The sequence below is a fragment of the Squalius cephalus genome, assembly GCF_949319135.1.
Source record: "Squalius cephalus genome assembly, chromosome: 19".
NCBI lineage: Eukaryota > Metazoa > Chordata > Actinopteri > Cypriniformes > Leuciscidae > Squalius > Squalius cephalus.
The window spans coordinates 28,610,950-28,632,535 of record NC_137140.1 but is presented as its reverse complement, the minus strand read 5'-3'; the positions used below and the strand labels follow the sequence as shown (position 1 = coordinate 28,632,535).

The following is a 21,586-nucleotide window of genomic DNA, read 5'->3' as shown; positions in this document are numbered from 1 at the left end:
TTTGTCAGTTTTATTTATATTTTTGGGTAAACTGTTCCATTTTAATGTTGTATTTTGATATTGCAAAAATATGTGTCATATGTGTTTTTATAAATGTTGCTCATATTGTAAATGAATGAAGTTCTTTACAATAGTGTTTCATTAACACTCTTTTCTTTTATTCTCACTCATTAATTTATTAACTGTTAATATGTACCATTTAGGGGTAAGTTTTCACTTTTGTACCTTAGGGTACTGCCTCAGTGACAGCGCTGTACCTTTTTTTCTGAGGGTGTACTATAAAGCAGCTTTAGATTTGAAGCCATCTTAAAAATTAAATCCAATCAAGACATCATAATCATTATTCACTTAATAATTTTCCATATGAGAAACAAATGTGATAAGCATTTCATTTTCTCATCAAACACAAGATGACGTACATAGCGTATACTGTTCTGATCGAGACCTTTCTTGCAGCTGTAGGTTATTTTGCATGACTAAGTTCAACCCTTTCACAGCCAGTCCAGTGAAGCAGAACAAGATGGTTGACATTTTTAACCCCGGTGTGCAAAGTGCAGTTGCTGGCTTAGCTGTGCATTCATTGAATGGCGACTGGATGAGGCTTTAAAAGGGGCTTCGACGTGGGAACACAACGAGTGAAGACGCCACTGTACAAACAGACCGCCGATCCGAGGAGCTCAAGGTCTGCTGAATAAAGCCAGCCCTGAGCTTCTGTGCACGTACCCATGCAGCAACAGCTACAATTTCAATTTGTTAGAATGGACAGAATCGATTAAATGACTGTAATTTGTTATCTGATCAGATATCGGGCCCAGTGTGTGCTTAAAGAGAACCGATTTAGATTCATTTAGATATACAAGCTCAATCTAAATGCAGAGTAAAATGTGATACAATGACCAAAGTCTTGATGTTTTCGCTTACACACCTGCCGACTGTATATAAAATGTATTTTAACTTTGTGCAAGTTTAAGTTGAGTTTCTGATGGAAGAGAGGCTGCATGCATCAATTAAATCAGTCCTTGAGCACTACTCTATCTAAATGTGTTTTGAAGGTCTTTTTAATTATGACTAATGATTTAATGACGTGTAGTCTTGGCTAAAAGGTACATTAAAAGTTTTGATTTAATTAGTCTGTTCAATTTCAGAGGAAAGTTCTTAACTGTTTGGTCTGGGGGGAAACTCACTTGTTATCTGGAGCTTTGGTTACGAACTCTTATGTCCTTTTAGTGCACTTGTGTTTCTCAGCACCCAGTGTTGCATCCTGTTTCTCTCTCTCTCTCCTTTTTTCTTTCTAGCTCTCTCTCTCTCCCTTCTCTATCGTGAGAGGGTGCCTCTGGCCCTGGAGATGTTATCAGATGTTGTCTCTTTGAAAAAAGTCTCCCGCTGCATCACAAACACAGATGCCTGAGAAGAAAGCACATCTATCGTTACAGCCTTAATGTGAGCAGACGGCTGACAGCGCAAGAAAGAGTCTGAATATTTAAGACAATAAATCACCTGCTCTGTTTGAGGTCAGCTTTAGATTTGTTGCGTCTTAAGCAGCTGCAGATCACGGTTTTGTCCTTGCTATGTATCTTTTTCTACTTTACCTTCATTATCTGGTCAGATAAACATGGAATGACATTCACAACCCTGTACACTGAAAAACAAAGGTGTAGGATTTACTTTTGACACTTGGAAATGCTAGTAAATTTCACAAATAATTTAAAAGAAACAGCAAGTAACAAATTGAATAAAATGTGAAATTCTGTAGAAAGACTAAAATAGCAACTTCAAAATAATTTTACAGTGGGTGTTATATTATGTGGTTGGATTTTTTTTTCCATTGGGAATTGACTGGATTATGAAAAGTGGGAGTTTGCAGTCAGTTGCAAGGGGACAAATTTGGCTGGTTAGTGTACATATAAAAGTAGCAGTGTATTCTGATTAAATAAATTGGCTTAAAAATATCTGTGTTCCCATAAGCAAGAATGACAGATTTGTCTAAAATTACATTTTGATGATTGTTTCTTTTGATTAATGTGCACTAAATTGTGCACCATAAAACTAAGAATGTATCAAGAAAAGGGTCTGATTGTGATTGACTTGATTTTAAATGATCTACAGTAGATAAATTAATGACATAAATAAGAGTTGATTCCAAATAAGTTGCAATGATTTGTTGGTGATGTCTGCCACATGAGACCTACCTTCCTGTTTCATCAAGTGATATAATTTTAGCATAAAATCATGTCATATATGAAATATGACTTAGATTTGTATCACTAAACGTGTTTCTGTATGATGTGGCGTAACTTCTAAACTACAAATATCCCCACAAATTTGCATTTGGCGCTTGCATGATGCTTTCCCTTAAAGGAGTTGCTTTGTTGTTCATGTTTTATACTGTGACGCACAAGCTTTCCTTTGGTTGTGTAATTGAATATGTGCACTGATAAACTGTTGTTGCATTTTGATCGGAAACTAAATGGATATGAGGATCTATTTATGTGTCTCGAGTCCTTTAAAAAATAAATGCACTCAAGCCTGAAGCTCTGTTGCATTTCAGTGATTAAAACATTCAGATAATGTGATGCATGCTTTCTTTGAATTTCTTCTTTTTTTCTCTTTTTTTCTTTGCTGTAGGAAAGAAAACACACTGTGCGATAACTACAATATCCTGTTGTGTGAGTGAGAACACATTCAGGAAAAGAAACAATGAGTCTGCTAGCTTTCTACTTCGAGTATATCATAATTGAAATCTTAAAAAAATGGACAAAGTCCTCTATATGGTTATACTTTGAGTACACAATAGCACCAGAAGCAGATTAGGGTTTAAATCCAAGACCGTATAAGGGAGAGTGAAAGAGGATCATGATGTGACCTTGAGCAAGGCTTTTGATCCCAGGTTGCTTGCATGCTGTCCTGACTGTCCTGAATTATATAAGAAAAAATGTTGCACAGAGCATATGGCCAATATCAAATAAATCTGATTAATCTGAAGAAAATGTGAGTAATAGTCAAGCAAGCACGGGATAAAGGATAATGATTACCTGATGATTTTCCACTAGGTGGCAGTGTGCTCACACATTTAGAAATATAATTCCCACAGGATTAAGTTTTGAAACTGTTACTTTTCTGCTTCTAAATGTGGAATGTAGATAATATTAATATATATTTGTAATATCACTATCGATATTACGCAGAAGCAACGTGTTTTGAACACATATTAAGAGTTTGGGCATACATTTAAATGGGTAAGACGTAATTTGTGACTTCATTTTGCCCCGATTATGTTTAAAATGCAGATTGTGCCTTCATCTGTGTTCAGGTCCAGAAGAAACCAAAGAAAAAGAAACAAAGTCATTGTTGGATTTACCTGAGTAGCCTGGTGTTGTGGTAGAGCAAAGCTATGCAGCATTGAGGCCTCAAATTACCAGAGTCTGCAACTAAAGTTAGTAACGGCTCTTGTAATGTGTAGATAGATAAATAGATGGATGGATAGATTCTATTATATGAAGCTTACAAAGTCTCTACTCTCCACCATAAAGTGCTCACTCTACGATACCTCTTTTCCCCCCCTCCGTTTTTCCAGGTAGTGAAAACAGGCGCGTTCCCGACGGTGAGTGCTGGGAGCTCGAGAGGGACGCGCAAGATTGAGTGTGCGTGCGCGCGCGCAAGTGAAACTGAGAGTTTGAGTCACATCAGTAGCGGCTGAAAGCTATCAAAACTCGCCGAGTGTTTGCCCTCGACTATCCTTGAAGCTTTTTGAAGGTTTGTTTGCCTGGAATACAAAGGGAACATTGTTTTTCCAGGGTTTAATACCTTACCGCTGCTCTCTGGCACATTTTGGCGTCGCGATGTCTTATTTATTTTCATGCACTTGCTTGAACAGGTAAATTGTGCTCATATACCAAAGAGAGTCAGAGAAACGACATAGTATCTACGTCTGATTGCAAAGGGTGAGTTTATTTTATTATTTTCTTGTGCATGTTTGTGATATTGTAAACAGATTTCCACTTTTACAGTATGTTTGGTGTTTTGTGATTTATATTATTGTTTTTATTGTGGCTTATTGATATTAATTAGATATGTGTTTTGGGCGTCAGTCAGTTTCATGGAGTCTACGGGAATATTTTGTGTTTATAAATTTCTTGGTAAAAATATCACGATTATTTAAAGACGTTTTGTTTTGGGGGTTGTTTTGCAAATGTTTTACTACGGTGTTAAGGATGTGAATCATTATTTCTGAAATACTCCCGTTATATCTATTTTGAGTAATGAAGAGAATCTTTGTTCACCTGTTCAGGTGAGACGCCCAGTCAGTCACAAACACGAGTGCCTGACTGTGCTGCGTTCTGATTGGTGCGTTGGAAATGATTGAATTATGTGATTGGTTCAAACGGCTGTATGTCAAAAATGAGCACGTTAAATAACATATGGGTTGGTAAATGCTAAAAAGCAAAAATGCATTTAAACTTGCGAGATGTCTGATGGCATATGTTTCTTATCATACTGTGAATCAGTTACACTTGTTTCTTCATCATCATCTGTTGCATTCTGTAACAAAAATCGGATAAAGTAGCTATATTTTTTACATAGCCCATGATAGTTTTTGTAAATATAATATAATAACAATAAAAAAGAACTAAATAAAATAACAATTAAAATGCAACTATAATACAATCACTATGACTAGATAACATGTTAATAAGTCTTCCTGTAGTTTCTTCGCTCAGCGGCGTTGTTAGCTTTGCCTTATGACACAGTAGAATTTTTTAATCTTTATATGTGACTTAACTGTCTGTATTACTTATAACAATATATTAGGCTACTGGTAATATAAATACTCATCCTCACAGGTGCTTTCCCCACTATGGTGGGAAAACTACACAGTGATTTAAAAGGCATTTGAATTTCAAATAGAATGCATGTTGAATGTTTATTTGGCACATTGTTGACATTTATGGTAGAATATATGATACTATATTTTGATCTCTCATTGTTCAAAAACTTCAATTCTCTGCTGGAGCTTCAATTCAGTTATGTATTATGTTGTGTTAATGTTGTGATTTACAGAGAAAACCAGAATTCGTCAAGGGCAAGAATCAAACAAATATACATTTATGTTACACAATAGACTTTTAACAATCTGATCTGAAATCGACTGGCGTCAGTTAAGCACAAACTGTACTGTAGCGGTTCCTGCAGTATCAGTAGTATTGATTAAGTAATAAAATCAGTGTAATGTGATCAAACAGACACAACCTGTTAAAAAGGAACAGACTCAACACTACTGGGCAACAGTCTTAGTTCTGGTTGTAATGAGATCTGTTCATTGCTTTAATTCAGTCGTTAAGTTTTACGAAAAACATGGGTGGTGTTTTTATATACTGATTTTACTGTAAGGCTATTAGGGAATTAAGCTAAAACCAAATACTAAGATTCATGTGTTTTGGATACTGAGTTTTCTGATTGAATTAGATTTATTGTAATCTCTTTTATTAAGGAAGCTCTGACCAGTTTTTTTTTTTTTTTTTTTTTTTCTTCAAACAAAACATTTGAGCTTCATTCTAATCTATCCTGGATTAAGCTGTTAAATGGTACTACAAACTATGTCTTTCACATGTGAAATTCATGTGGTTTTTCTGTAAGGGCCGGTCCATTTGGCTTTTTACACATACCTGAATCACTCTCTTTGAGGTTTTGAAAGTGGAACTAAGAAAATCAATATTCTTTAAAAGACTAATAAATTATTAACAGACAGATCTGGATGAGCTCCAGGTGTGGAAAACCTGCTCTTAATGATTCATCTCTGCTCATAAAGTGCAGTCACACTAGATCAGGGGTGTCTAATCCTGCTCTTGGAGGACCACTGCCCAGCAGATTTCAGCTCCAACCCCAATTAAACACAGCTGAACCAGCTAATCAAGGTCTTACTAAGCATACGAACCTTCCAGGCAGGTGCGTTGAGGCAAGTCGGGGCTAAACTCTGCAGGACAGTGGCCCTCCGGGACCCCTGTACGAGAATTGGAATTGTAACAAATCTATAACTAGAAAATACCCTAATTTACTGTATATACACTACCATTCAAAAGTTTAAAGTCAGTATGATTTTTAAAATGTGAAAAAAGTCGCCAAGGCTGCATTTATTTGATCGACAATACAGTAAAAACAGTAATATTGTGAAATATTATTACAAATTAAAATGATTGTTTTCCAATTTAATATATTTTAAAATGTAATTTATTCCTGTGATGGAAAAGCTGAATTTTCACTATCATTACTCCAGTCTTTATTATACTGTCACTTTTGATCAAATGAATGTGTCCTTGCTGAGTAAAAATGTTAATTTAATTCTTACTGACCCCAAAAGTTTGAATGGCGGTGCTACTTAAATCATCATATAAGTTATATAATCCTGATGCCTATATTCATTGCAAAGTCTAGAGTAATTTTGTGTGCTCAAAGTCTAGTGAGACCACACCTTTAGAGAGCCAACCTAATGTCCAGGGTGGGCCTGTGAGTGATGTTTAGATGGCTGTGATATTACGATTTTGACGTTGTCACTCCCTCCCTTGGTATGTAAGGGGAGGATTTTGAGTCAATGTCACTCACTATCTTGTTGTAACTCTTAATTGCTTCATGCTTGCATGCTCATTCTTGCTTTTCTCTCTTGTCTGATCTCAAGTGCTGGAAACCATGGATCACCTCACCTCCAAATCCCCACGTTTTCATCCACTGCTCCTCATTGCTCTGTGCGTTCTTCCTGGATCACTGGCACAGACTACTTCGATCCCCAAGGGCTGTCCTGCCAATGTGGACTCCTTGTATTTCAATCTGTGTGACCTGAGTGCTGTCTGGGGTGTTGTAGTGGAGGCATTTGCAGCTGCTGGTTTGGTGGCCACCCTGATTCTTCTGATCGTGCTGCTAGCCAGCCTTCCCTTTATCACTGACAGGAATTGGCGCAGTTCCTTGGGGCTTCACGTTGTGTTCCTGATCTTCACGTTTGGACTGTTCGCCCTCACGTTCGCCTTTATCGTCGGGAAGAACTTCGCCACGTGCGCGTCACGCCGCTTTCTGTTCGGGGTGTTGTTCGCCGGCTGCTTCTCGTGCCTTCTCATGCAAGCCGTGAGGTTGAACATACTAGTCAGGAGGAACTCGGGGCCCAGAGGTTGGGTTTGGTGTTTGGGCGCTCTGGGACTCTGGCTGGTGGAAGTTGTCATCAACACAGAATGGCTAATTATTACAATTGTACGATACCCAACTAACTTTAACTTTAACTTTACCGGAACCCTTGCTCCTGCCACTGCTATTCCCTGTAACATTGAAAACCAGGATTTTGTCATGGCGCTCATATATGTTCTAAATCTACTCTTGGCAGTCATAGTGGCATCCTTACCCATATTAGCAGGTAAGCACAAGCGTTGGCGCAAAGATGGAGCCCTCATCCTGGTCACAGGACTGTTCTCGGTGGGCATCTGGGTGGCATGGATTGTCATGTATGTGTACGGGAACTCAAAGCATGGTGGGCCAACATGGGATGACCCCACACTGGCTATAGCACTGGTGTCAAATGCATGGGTGTTTCTGCTGTTCCACAATGTGCCGGCGGTGTGCAGCCTGAGTGAGGTAGATGACGATCCAGCTGTTGAGGAAGATCTGTACCCCAGCAGAGGTTACGAGAACATTCTGAAGGAACAAAGCACACAGAGTATATATATGGAGAACAAGGCCTTCTCTATGGATGAGCACACAGGTAAATGCAAGCTTTTGAGCTTTTACTTTGTATTCCTCTTAACTTTATCATCTTTGCTTTAAAGTTAATAAACTTTACAAGCTAGTTTTTATTAGGGATCCATAATATATCTGTGATAATATCATTATCAGGAAATATTAGTGTTTTTATCAGCATCGGTTGATTAGGCTGATATTGGAACCAGATAACATAAGGGCTTTTTCCTATGTCAGATATAAAATGTTCTACTGTACATCTATTTATTATTATTTACAATATTTATTTATTGGGGTTTTGTTTTTTTGTTCTGTAATCAGGTAAAATATGATTGTTATTGGCTATCTGCATCTGCTAAAATGTGTATACACTACCATTTTAAAATTTTGGGGTTAAAAGCAAGTAATAAATGTAACATTTAAAATAACTTTTTACTCTTAATACATTTTAATATATAATGTAATTTTATTCATGTGATGAAAAAGCTGTATTTACACAGCATCATTGCTTCAGTCTTTAGCGTCACATGATCCTTCATAAATCATGCTGATTTGGTGCTCAAGTAACATTTCTTATTATCTATGTTGAAAACAGTTGTGCTGCTTAATATTTTTGTGGAGACTGTGATAGGATTCTTTGATGAATAGAAAATTAAAGTAGTGTTTATTTGAAATAGAAATCTTTAGTACCGTTATAAATGTCTTTACTGTCACATTTGATCATTCAATTTATTAAAAGGACAGTAAAGACATTTATAATGATTTTATTTGCGATCAGATTCTTTAATGTCTCTAATAGCAATTTGCATTTGACAGATGCAATCCGTTTAAATTCGGTAGAAGGATTCTGATAGCTAGCTATACAGTAAACAAGACTAACGCATTAGCGTGGACGTACTATATTTGGCATATATGAGAAAACTGACTGTAGCTGAACATTTACACCCACAAGCACTGAGTGTGTAAAGTATACTTGTTGCATTATGGGTTATGTTCTGACATATTTCAGAACAAAGAAAAAATATGAAATCAGGCCTTTAAAGCTAAAAGTGTCTATGTTCAGGTTTCACATATATCGTAGGCCTAACTGTTAAGCCGAAAATCATGAAAATCATCCCGTTGATCATTCCGAGTATTTTAAAGGATGGATTCTCAATTCCCAACTCTAATTATTACTGTTTATGGATCTGAAACTTCTTTGACGTTGTGTACAGGCATGTAACCTTACACCTCTAGTTTATGCTGTTTCAGAAGCTTCATGCAGTGATGACAAATTAAACTAATTCTGCCTGCCAAGTATATAATTCAGAAACCCAATATGTCTGTGTGTGTTGACATAATAAGAAGAGAGGGAACGTGTGACTTTGAGAGAGGACAAAGCTCCAGAACATGCTGGAAACAGGACTGAATTTCACAATAACTGCTGCTTACACCACTGAATTTGATATGCTGATGTTTGAATCCACTCCGTCTAATATCTGATGGTACCGCACTGAACATGCTGTTCATCCGTTCTCTCTTCCTCTTTCTCCTCCTCTCTGTCTGTCTTCTCACTCTCTGACGGTTTCTCTCTTTGTCTTTGCACCTGCTTGTTTCCTCTGGCCAAACATGCAAATATCTTTTCTGCCCTTTGATGTCCATGAAGTTGAACCACAGGTAGCTGAGTGTTTCCATGCATTCAGAGCCATGCATTCAAATCAACAATATCCAACTGTGTTTACTCAACCAATAACTGATACAAAGAACGGTTGCATACTGTATATTCAATAATCGATCAATGACGTACCATAGGTATAACATTTCCTCATGTTCATCAATATTTGCATATCGTTTGTGGTTTTGTGAAGTAAAAGGAATGCGTCAGTTTGTATTTACAGGGAGTGTTTGGAAAGTTCAGGAGTCATATCTCACTAGTAAATGAATACCCAGAACAAAATGGAAGACCTCTCCCACCCTGGCATGAGTCAATATGAGAACACATATAGACCCTGAAGCATGTGTTTACATTAGCATGTCTCCACGGAGACTGAGGCGTGGCAATAGTATCATCATCAGTATTTCACAGAGCAAGAGGACATTTCTGCCCCACTGCACCAGGGCAACCTTATCAAACCATAGTGCGTCATACTAACAGAAAAGTCTGGTGTTTGAGGTAACTTGAGATATTTGTTCAGAGGTTATAAAAGAAAGGCATATATCTCGAGGGTATTAAAACATAACATCATTTTATTGTTGTGCTTGTCCTCCAAAATAAGTGAATAAAGTGTGTTTAAATTCTACATAATATAAAAAGTCTATATATATATATATATATATATATATATGGCGGCTATTTGATCAAAAATGTATCAATTAAACAATGCAATATTATTACAATATAAAATAACTGCTTTATACTTGAATAGATTTGTAATGTAATTTATGACTCTGATGGCAAAGCATCATTACTCCAGTCTTCAGTCTCACATGATCCTTCAGAAATCATTCTAATATGCTGATTTGGTGCATTTATTATTATTATCAATGTTGAAAACTGTTGTGCTGCTTAGTATTTTTCTAGAGACACAACAGAATAGCATTTAGTTGAAATATTTAGTAACATTATAACTTTTTTGGTCAATTTAATTCATCCTTGCTAAATAAAAGTATTCATAAAGAAAATACTGACCCCGAAATTTTGAACAGTAGTGTAAATTCAGATATTACATAAATATGCTAAATAGATATTCTAAAGAGTGTCATTTCAACATCAGTCATAACAAATGTGAAATAAACTATTATACTAATATTCTGGGGGAAACAGGTTATCTGGTCACATTTATTGCATATAGCAGCTTTGTCATTTTTGCCTCCTGAAGTATTTGTGTAAGGCATGTCATGAAAGGGTGTATTCAAGTCCAAACATTTAACATCTTTAAATATTGTGTTCTCAGGTAATCCTGTGTCCCCATACGGCGGCTATAACGGCCAACACCGAAGTATATATCAGCCGACAGAACTGGCCATCATCACCAAAGGAGTGGGGAATGTGAGTGCACAAATTTTACTACTGATTTGACTATGCATACAACCACCGAGCCTTGTGGTCCCTGTTCACAAACAAAAAATAAAAGAGAGCTACAAATGCAAAAGTCCACATCTTCTTTCAATGTCGTAGGTCTGAATGTTTTTGTGCATTTGTGTGTTCACCTGCCATTTCTATTTGGACTGTGTTTTCGGCTGTAGCCACAGGGGGAATCGTATAACAATATAATTCCACGAGCATCCGTAGGCACTCCACCCAGAGACCAAAGCGGTCACATCAGCCCCTCAACACAACTTGATGATATGAGACAAATATATTCAAATGTACGTGGGGCGCATTAGTAATGCTGTGTTTGTTTGCTTTGGGTCTCTCCAGTCTGTCGCCCTTTCACATTCATCTGCCTTTTTCAACATGCTATTAACCTACTGACAATTGAACAGAATTTTTTTCTGTTTCTACTAATCCGATTGACTGTAAAGTGTCCTTCAGCTTTGTAAGGGTGATGTGTATATATAAATACAAATAAAAATTATTATATGTACCATTCATATGTGGCTAACTCAATGGAAGGATGTTTTTGTTGCCTATAAACATCAAAAGTTTGTCAAGCTGTCAAACCATTAAAATGACGTATTTTTAAATGGTTTGATATTTGAAGCTCATAATCACCCATTCAAAACATCCTTCAAGTTGAACTTTCTTCTCAAATTTCTGGGTCTTGCCTCGCACTTTATCGTCTCTCTCAATTACACATGTCCGTGGGGAATTCTTCTCTTTCTGTCTTGTCGGTCATTCTTTCAAGATCTGCTTTCATTCCTAGAATGCACTTAGTGATTGTAGCCTTCTGTCTGGGATGGAGGAATTTAAAGGCCATTTTAAGAATTTCTTGTTTGTGTTTGTTTGTGTTGATTTATAATAATTTTCATTTTTTTATGAAGGTATGAGGGGGTGGATGAAGAGATCAAATCTATTAAACTAAACTGTATGTTTTCTGGCTTTTCCTTTTCTTTTTAAAAATCATTTAATTACCATTTTTCTCACCTCTGTCACATGAGGCATCTGTGTATTCTCGTATAGACCTTGGTCTGGTTAGTCGCCATATTGAATTTAACATGAATGCAAACAAGGCTGTGAAGGATAGCCTTGCCCATAGTCTTTACTATGGCAGGCACTAAAGGTCCTAGAGCATATAATTTTCACAACTCACAACTTTCAAAACTGTTTTATGGAGTTTTCGGGTATGTTTCCATTACTAAAAATGGAAAAGTTTTTCCTTTGGTTTTTTTCGCATACAGACAACAACGTTTTCAAAATGATCCCATTCACACGGTTCCACGAAAATGACTAAAACGCTGTGTTATTCATGCCAGGCCAGTAGTTGGCGATGTCACTTTAAGAAACACTGCGCCTATAGACTGAACATGTCACCGTTTTCACAAATTCGCTTTTTTGTTGTTTACATGGAGGCGATAACGGTATCGTTTTCAAAAACTTGCACTTTAAAAAAAAAACAATTTCAAAAGTATGCGTTTTTTATGCCCTAAAAACGCCATTGTTGTGTAAATGAACAGCCAAAAAGTTTTCAGTTGAAAATGTTGTTGTGTAAAATTATGGAAGCTTGTTTCCGCCACAGAATAAAACATTTTAAAAGATAATTGCGACTTTTTATCTCACAATTGCGAGTTTACATCTCTCAGAATTGTGAGATATAAAGTCAGAATTGCGTGAAATAAAGTCGCAATTGCGAGATATAAAGTAAGAATTGCGTGTTATAAAGTCAGAATTCTGACTTTTTTTCTCGCAGTTGTGAGTTTATATCTCGCAATTTTGACATGTTTTCTCAGAATTGTGAGAAATAAAGTCCAATTCTAAGGAAAAAAAAGACGGACTTTTTTTATTTTATTTTATTTTACCACAGAATAGTTTATATCTCACAATTCTGACTTTATAACACGCAATTGCGACTTTATATCATGCAATTCTGACTTTATATCTCCCAATTGCGACTTTATTTCTCAGAATTGCGACTTTATATCTCGCAATTGCGACTTTATTTCTCAGAATTGTGACTTTATATCTCGCAATTGCGACTTTATTTCTCAGAATTGCAACTTTATTTCTCACAATTCTGACTTCATATCTCGCAATTCTGAGAAAAAAAGTCACAATTCTGACTTGATATATCGCAATTGTGAGAAAAAAAGTTAATAAATATTTATTTATTATTCCGTGGCGGAAACAAGCTTCCATATAAAATGGCCCCTTTTGTCTACTAAAAGTTTTATTTTTGGAAAGGCAACAATGTATGTTGTCAAACAACGGTACAATCCATTGAACGCACTGTTCTTCTATCCCTCACAGCCTTGTTTTCATTCCTATTAAAACTTAAATATGGCGCTAGCCTGATTAAGGTCTATTGCTATTTTCTCTTTCTGTCAAAAAATCACTGTTAAAATTAACCATACACTTAAATCATATTATTTGTATTTGTTTCTCAGATGTACTTTTTTTGTTTTGTTTAAATGTAACATATTAAATTAATATTTTCATGTTGATCCCAGAAATGTAATCTAATGTTTCCTCTCTTTCTCTCTGTAGGGAAATTTCAACAGAAGACCCCAGTGATCTGCTCACGCCAGCTGTTTTTTCCCCCCTGGTGTTTCTAAATTAAGATTCGTGATTTTGTTTTTCTTTCCATCGCTGTGGTCGACTGCATAGACCAACTTGTGTGAACTCAGAGTAACTGAGCAACATTTTGTTGGTTTGCTCTACTGAAAGACAATGTGTTGGGTTATCTCAACCTGATTGAGCCATTGAAGTGGAATTGTACAGTATGGCTTGTTTGTGCATGGGACACGTTATAAAAAATAAGTTGTACCAATGGCAATGATTGTATAGACTACTGCAATGCTACCAGCTGTGTTTACTAAGAAAGCACAGATGAGCAAAGGACTGTAAAATAAATGTGTGCTGGTTTTCTGCCTCTCATCCTGTATATGGAATTCTCACATGCTGCTTCTATCACTGTAAATATTGGACACCATACATATGCATAAAACCTAATTTACATATATAAAATATGAATAATGTGCAATCATCATAATTTTGGGTGCAGCAACTGGACTAATGACACTTTTATTATTTTCCTACCTTTGTATTTATTGTCAATGTACAAAGTATCATTACACTCAATCTGAGAAGAATATCTTTGTAATGCTTCTGTTGATTAATGTACAGTAAATATTAAAATTTCACTGAATGGGAAATTCAGTTTGAGAGGATATTTTTTAACTCATCTTGCTGTAGTTGCAAACAGCTTACCATGTGAAAAACTAAATTTTTGAAATTCTGAAATGCCGTTGTGAGACTGATTGCGCATATGACCTGGTCACAGGGACATCATTGGGATAACTTCCCAAAGGGAAGTTAGTTCAATGGAACATTCTCTAAACCCTAACCAGTCATTACATTTACATAGATGCTGCTGATAAGTTTCTCAATATGTCAGCCTGAGTTACAGGATTCCAGATGGAGGGTTGTTAAAGGTGGCCATTACATCAACATATAGTTCAAGTTCACACTTTTTTTTTTTTTATTATTATAACTTTATTATGTACAAATGACCAATGTCACCTTTATTTATATAACGCTTTATGCAAAACGTATTGTTTCAAAGCAGCTTTACAGTGATAAACAGGAAAATAATGATTCAATGATGCAAACAGAGAGTGAAATTCTACTGTAAAGCAGCTGTAAATAGAAAATAGTGTCATTGTTCAGCTGAGGTAAGTTCAGTGTTCAGTAACTGTGGTGGTAAATAAACAGGGTGATGCGATACAGCGCGGATCAGAGACCTACCGTTCAAAAGTTTAAAGTCAGAAAGATGAAGACATTAATCCTTTGTTTTTTTTTTGTTTTTTTTTTTCATTTTCATTTAAGAAATTAATACTTTAATTCAGCAAGGATGCATTAAATTAATCAAATGTGACATTGAAAACATAATCTATTTAAAATAAATTATGTAATGTAGATCTTTCTTTTCATCACACAATTTCACAATAAAAAAGAACAGAGTTTGTAGTATGTGCAGGTGTATAAAATATCAGGTTGTTTTTTTTGGGAAGCAATGCTGATCAATTGAGTGTAGCTTTGGGTTACTCCCTCGTCCAGTAATGCCAGACTTTTCACAAAATGAGGTTTCAAATCAAGTTTCACAGACTGGTCATTAATCGCAGCTACATAAAGAGGCAGCAGTAGCTAAAGTTTTTGCATATATTTATTACCAATAGTTTTCTATTCCAGTAAATATTCTCCTTTGCGTATTATAAGAGGTTTTATATTCCAATAAATATTCACCTATACGTAGGTGTACCACGAAATAAACATTCACCTACGCAAATACCACTAAATTTTCATGTATGCAAATGTACCATCAAATTATATTATACAGTGAAGTTATCAATGCATATCTGTCTCCAAACAATGAAAGTCAATGGGGTCCAATTTTTTTAGACCTCAGTGTTTTTCAAAACGTCATCTCACATTCTAATATACAGGTTTGGAATGAGTAAATGATGACTTTTTTCCATTTTTGATTGAACTAGCCCTTTAAATTTCTTTCCCTATACATCCTGTTCATCATATTCAACAATTCACCAGCATCTGTCTTACATTTCATTCGAGATAACAGGATCCACCCAAGCTAAATTCACAATAAAAACACAAACTACCTTTTCGGTTTTATGGTATAAAACGTGATTTAGGATGCATCTGCAGTTTCTCGACTGTCTCCGATAACATTCATCGGTGTAGACAAGTTCACCCCGGCTGCCTTCTTGGATGTGTTCCCTGCAGCCCATCCTGACCGTGTATCAAATGTTAAGCGCTGCCGGTAAAATCTAGATGCTGAATCTATAGGTAATATGATAAGCATTTTCTCCTCACATTGAGAGCACAATGTGCTGGGTATTTAAGGAGAAAGCAGACATAAAAACATGTCCTTGAGACACAAGCATCTTTTCTCCAATGACATTGAATATAGCTATAATGTTTAATAGCTAAAAAGACATTTGACACATTAAATGAATGAGTAGGTGTTGTGGAGCTATCAGTTTTCCTCATTTCCACCCATTTGGCTAAATTATGTACACTCTCAGAAAATAAAGTACATTATTGTACCTTTAGGGGTACAATGGCTTGTCACTGGGGCTGTACCCTCAAGGGTACAATATTGTACCTAAACCTTTAAAAGAAACGGTACATATGTACCTTTTAATGCTTTTTGACCCTCAAAAAGATACATATATGTACCTCGAGGTCCAATAATAAGCCCTATGGGGTACGTTAGTGTAGATTGTACCTTGGGGACAGAAATGGACTCCTACTGTACCCCTATTTCTGATGAAAACTTGTTTGCAATTTGGCAATAAGCATTTCACAAGACAAGTTGATTTCAATTTGCCACCTGTCAGAGTCAGACATCTTTAAGACTGTCAAAGTTTAGATGCACGTAATTTTTAGATAAGAAAATCTATTTTCTGGTTAAGACTTCATTCCAATAACCAGGACGTGATAATCAGATAATCATCTCTTGATCATAACCTGCCCCAGAACAGGTTAGCCATGGAGCATCATTTATGGTGATGAACTGCTAAAAGCCGAGACACTTTCATGGTGCCTATAAATCCTCGGTTGACGCAAACTAAACTATACAGTACCTGGCTAGCCACCTAAACCGGCTTCGTTGTATAGGCCGCAGGCCAGCAATATGATAGCCTACTCAAATTATGACCAATCAGAATTTAGTTGTACATGTAAACAGTGTGGTATCAAATGATCAACCTCGAATAGCTGTGTAACATAAAAGGGTGATATATTATTTGCCTGTAATGAGCAATGGCCAACTTTTTCGTTTTCATAATGTTGCACAAACAACAAAATGCATTACAGGAACAGTTTTTTCAATTAAATGGCTGAAATCCTCACTTCAGGGCATTTTCTGTATGAACTTGAACTAAACTGAAACTGATCCATCTGGTTTATGGAGTCACCACAGCGCTTATTCTGACTCACCCATTAAAACAATTCTTATATTCTGTATTGTACAATCTTCATTCTTTACCACAGAACTTCAAAAGACTGACTCTTTGTCATTTTTGTTGTACATAAGGTTCAAACGATTGGCCTATAGAAAAACAAAGGCTTAAAATGTAACCTCACTGGGCATGTAATGTTTGCAAAGTGTCTTTGACGTTATAGTTAAAGCAATTGTTGGAAAACACACAAACTCAGTAAACCAGAACTAATTCATCTGCAAACTCCCGTTCACCTCACAGTTCATCAAACACACCCAGTGACTCATTTATAAAGTGCTGCCTTCAAGCTGAAAGAACATAGATGAATAGAAGCTGTTACACTGTATTTGTAAGTGTTTTTAAAGTGATATTTATGTCAGCAGCTACTGCTAAATTAGTCTCTGGTCAACATTAGCTGAATGCATGTGCTGACTGAACATATGTGTTGCATTGAAAAAGTATCTTAAAGTGTCCAATACTCATTTTAGGGCTTTAAAAATCACACCTATAGTCTGCATGAGATGAAAACATTCACTCGATCTACCTTCTAAATGCATATTATTGATCTTCCACCGGAAAGTGTTACAAATTTGAAGTTGATATCACAAGAACCCATTAAAAGGTTTTAAAGTATACCCATAGGCTAATTTATGGCAAATAAAATGTGTGAACCAAAATTTGTTAAATGAGCATAAATGAGCACAAATAATTATTTTGAACTTCTGAGGTATACAAACTACTTTTTCTGAATTTTGAGCACCTTTTTTAATGATTTGTTGACAAATAAGTAGCAATTCACTGTAAAAAATAAATAAAAATTGCTGCCTTTAATTTTTTAAGTACAATCACCTTGGATGTTTAAGTCATTTCAACTTAAAATACATTAAACTGACTTTAAAAAATAAGTTGAATCTTATATAACTTATTAAAAAAGTTGAAAATTGCTTCAACTTATGTTGATGAGTCAAAGCTTTTACAGTGAAAGAACAAAATAAAAAGAAACATTATGTGCCCTATAAATCAGATTATTTGTCTCCGGAAAGAAGTGCCTTGAACCGATTTTAGAGAGAATACCAAAATTCCCACAAGAGTTGACTGGCTTTGGTCTTAATTGGACCGTTCTCATGACTCCTATGTATTGTTTGTCTTGTTGCCCTTGCGGGATCCCTGCTGGGATTCAATTTGTTGTACATTGTCAGTCGTGACTTTTCATTACACACAACAGCCTCACAACACAGAAAGCTGCTGCACAATTATTAGCAGTTACTTCATTAGCTTACACCCTAAATAGCAAATCATGACTTTACAAAAAGTGCTTTCCCAGAAAAGTCAATGTATTGTTTATATAGTTCAATATATTTGCAAAAGAGATATATACATCAATAGCACTATCCATGTTCATTTCATTCCGCTGTTGGACAAGATAGAAAAGCAGCGCAGCCTGTCACAAAGGTGTCATTCTGTGACCGTCTCAGTGAGCCTGTTAGGAAAAGAGAGGAACAGTGACGTCTTTGTGTGAGCTGGACAAAGCTGGACCTGTGTGAAAGCAGGTTAATGTTCCTCTACAGGTTTGGAAGCCAAGGACATCTGAAGGACCCTCACACACACTCATCCAAACCCGCCTTTGGATTCTGCTCTCGCTCTCTAACACCTCCAGTGAGAGACACAATGCAAACACGCAACAAAACCATAAACAAAGCAAGTAAAAAACTCCCAACATGCAGTATTTGAACAAAAGGCAGTACAAAAAGATCCAATTCATAAGAAAATATCTCAGTATAACAGAGGTGTGTGCAGTATAACGGTCCTACTGTGTGTTCAAGTGGGGTGTGGAGAGCTATAAATAACACACTTACAGTGCACACAATTGTGCAGACAATTTTCAACTTCTTAGAATTGCTAAAGAACTGTTGACACATGTGGACGTGTGTGTGGGTGGCAGGAAGCGTAATGACTAGGCAGTGAAACAGGAAGCCATGCACAAGAAAGAGAGTCCCAGAGGATCCAGGTGTTTGTCCAGTGTGTTGTCTTACAGCAGCAAGTGAATTAGTCCTAAAAGAGTAAAGGACAGAACTTTGTTAATAAAGATAAAAACAGATGTGCGCACAAGTTGAGCTGAACTATAGTTCCACGATGTTTACTTTATCTTTCATGACATCATCGCTTTGAGTACTACTTACGTGTAACAAATGGTGCCGTTTGTGTTCTTATATTGTGTACTTATATATTGTGAATGCCTGAATGTCAAATTTATTTGACAGATTTAACTCTGTTTAACTCCTGTTACTGTAATGTATACCCAAAATGTAATTTCTTAAAAATATTTATGCATGTACACAGTGTATGTATACTGTATATACTGCTATGTATAGGCTATATATTGCATATATTGTGAAAGAATATTAAGATTTTGTAATTATAGGCCTATAATTACTCTTTCTGACTGCATAAAAAAGTGACATCACAAAAATGGTTTGACCACACACACACACACACACACACACACACACACACACACACATATATATATATATATATATATATATATATATATATATATATATATATATATATATATATATATATATATATATATATATATTATAGGTTATATAAAATTAAAAAAGAATCTACGCAAAATGTAATTTATTGAAAACATTTATGTAGTTATATTTGTTGAAATGAAAATATGATAATATTCCTTCACGATATATGCTGTTTATATATAATGGCGTATATATATATATATATGTATATGTATGTATGTATATATGAAGAGTTCAGATGCAAAAGCCTCTAAGTGCCATCTGAAATTTTCTTCTAGAATGATCATTTTTATAAAGTATAATTCCACTTAAATGACAATTAATAGGTAATTTGCATTGCCATTTAAGTGAAATTATTGAACTTAAATATATGAGCTTGATAAAAATTATCATTCTAGAAGAAAATTTCAGATGGCACTTAGAGGCTTTTGCATCTGAACTCTTCATATATACATATATATATATATATATATATATATATATATATATATATATATATATATATATATATATATATATATATATATATATATATATATATACAGACCCTTTCCAAAAAATTTGAATATCATGGAAAAGTTTATTTATTTCCATAATTCCATTCAAAACGTTAAACTTCCATAGATTATAGATTCAAGGCCCACAACTTAAACGATTTCAAGTATTTAGTTGTTTATTTGTACATAATTTGGGCTTCCAGCTCATAAAACCCACGAAAACAGGATTTCAAAAAATTAGAATATTACATGAAATCACACAGTAATTACACAGTAATCCCATGGTCATTGAACCAGGTTTTGGTTCTTTTGGCAGTGTGGGCCGGTGCAAATCCTGCTGGAAAATGAAGGAAGCATCTCCATAAAGCTTGTCTGCTGAAGGAAGCATGAAGTGCTCTGGAAATGTCCTGGTAGACGGCTGCGTTGAGTGGACAGCACAGTGGACCAACACCAGCCGATGACATGGCTCCTCAAACCAACACAGACTGTGGAAACTTCACACTGGACTTCAAGCATCTTGGATTATGTGCCTCTCCATTCTTCCTCCAGACTCTGGGACCTTGGTTTCCAAATGAGATGCAAAATTTGCTCTCATCAGAAAAGAGGACTTTGGTCCACTGTGCTTTATTAAATCCAGAGTCAACGCAGCCGTCTACCAGGACATTTCCAGAGCACTTCATGCTTCCTTCATTTTCCAGCAGGATTTGCACCGGCCCACACTGCCAAAAGAACCAAAACCTGCTTCAATGACCATGGGATTACTGTGTAATTACTGTGTGATTTCATGTAATATTCAATTTTTTTGAAATCCTGTTTTCGTGGGTTTTATGAGCTGGAAGCCCAAATTATGTACAAATAAACAACTAAATACTTGAAATCGTTTAAGTTGTGGGCCCTGAATCTATAATCTATGGAAGTTTAATGTTTTGAATGGAATTATGGAAATAAATAAACTTTTCCATGATATTCAAATTTTTTGGAAAGGGTCTGTATATGTGTGTGTGTGTGTGTGTGTGTGTGTGTGTGTGTGTGTGTGTGTGTGTGTGTGTGTGTGTGTGTGTGTGTGTGTGTGTGTGTGTGTGTGTGTGTGTGTGTGTGTGTGTGTAAAATTATATGAATGGTGTTCTTGTGCCAAGAACAATATTTTCGTATAAAAAATTCATATGAACCAATATTATGAAGTTATTAACATTTTACAGATTTTTTTTTTTTTTTACAATCGTTGGACACATTTCTCAATACACTTTTTTAAAACTTCACCCAGTTCTCCTAACCAGCTTTCAGCTCGGCACAGCAGTTCATTTCACATTCAAAATGTACTAAAACTACCAAAACACTTCATACATGTCTCAAATCAAGCCATTATTTCATTACACTAAAGGTTGTCAGCCAACAAACACACTTTGTCACCCATACAAATAACCTAGGTAGCAATACAATGTTTTCTTCTGTAAAGCAAGGGCACCTGTTTAGAATTCACTGTGATTTATGTTACTGGAGTGAATCAGACATGATGCAGTATGATTCAATATATTTTATGAGGGTTTGTTTTGTCACTCAGTAATTCCAAAATACAAGAACTTGTATACACACCGTCCACCGATACAGAAATGCTAATCTACTCGGTCTTATGTCACATCTTATGTCATCTAGGCAATACATTTAGTAAAGAATCTTCTGGCATGCCTTATCCAGCCCTGGCAATCTTCTGCTGATATGTCCAGGCATCCA

The 21,586-nt window shown here is 35.8% G+C and overlaps 2 protein-coding genes across 7 annotated transcripts in view; one reads left to right on the top strand and one right to left on the bottom strand.

Annotated features, from left to right (window-relative positions):
* btbd17a (BTB (POZ) domain containing 17a) overlaps window positions 1-3,453 on the bottom strand; it is a 28,905-nt gene extending 25,452 nt beyond the window's left edge. For 2 of the 3 annotated variants that reach the window (XR_013819147.1, XM_079850859.1), the window contains exons 1-3: window positions 3,359-3,453; window positions 1,498-1,589; window positions 1,185-1,404 (exon numbers count right to left, since the gene is read on the bottom strand). The gene's annotated coding sequence lies outside the window, so the exon portion shown is untranslated. The remainder of the gene's footprint in view (window positions 1-1,184; window positions 1,405-1,497; window positions 1,590-3,358) is intronic. The other variant, XM_079850860.1, reaches the window with a different exon arrangement.
* Window positions 3,454-3,579: 126 nt separating this feature from the next.
* On the top strand, window positions 3,580-13,590 carry gprc5c (G protein-coupled receptor, class C, group 5, member C). 4 transcript variants are annotated; one of them, XM_079850862.1, is made up of 6 exons: window positions 3,609-3,753; window positions 3,875-3,941; window positions 6,671-7,738; window positions 10,647-10,741; window positions 10,939-11,061; window positions 13,337-13,590. In XM_079850862.1, the coding sequence occupies exons 3-6, from the start codon at window positions 6,682-6,684 to the stop codon at window positions 13,361-13,363; spliced, it is 1,302 nt and encodes a 433-aa protein (XP_079706988.1). In that variant the 5' UTR covers window positions 3,609-3,753; window positions 3,875-3,941; window positions 6,671-6,681; the 3' UTR covers window positions 13,364-13,590. The 4 variants fall into 4 exon arrangements, with proteins under 4 accessions (XP_079706990.1, XP_079706988.1, XP_079706989.1 ...); XM_079850864.1 differs by lacking the exon at window positions 10,939-11,061 and having other exon boundaries at window positions 3,580-3,753; XM_079850861.1 differs by having other exon boundaries at window positions 3,645-3,941.
* Window positions 13,591-21,586: the final 7,996 nt, after the last annotated feature.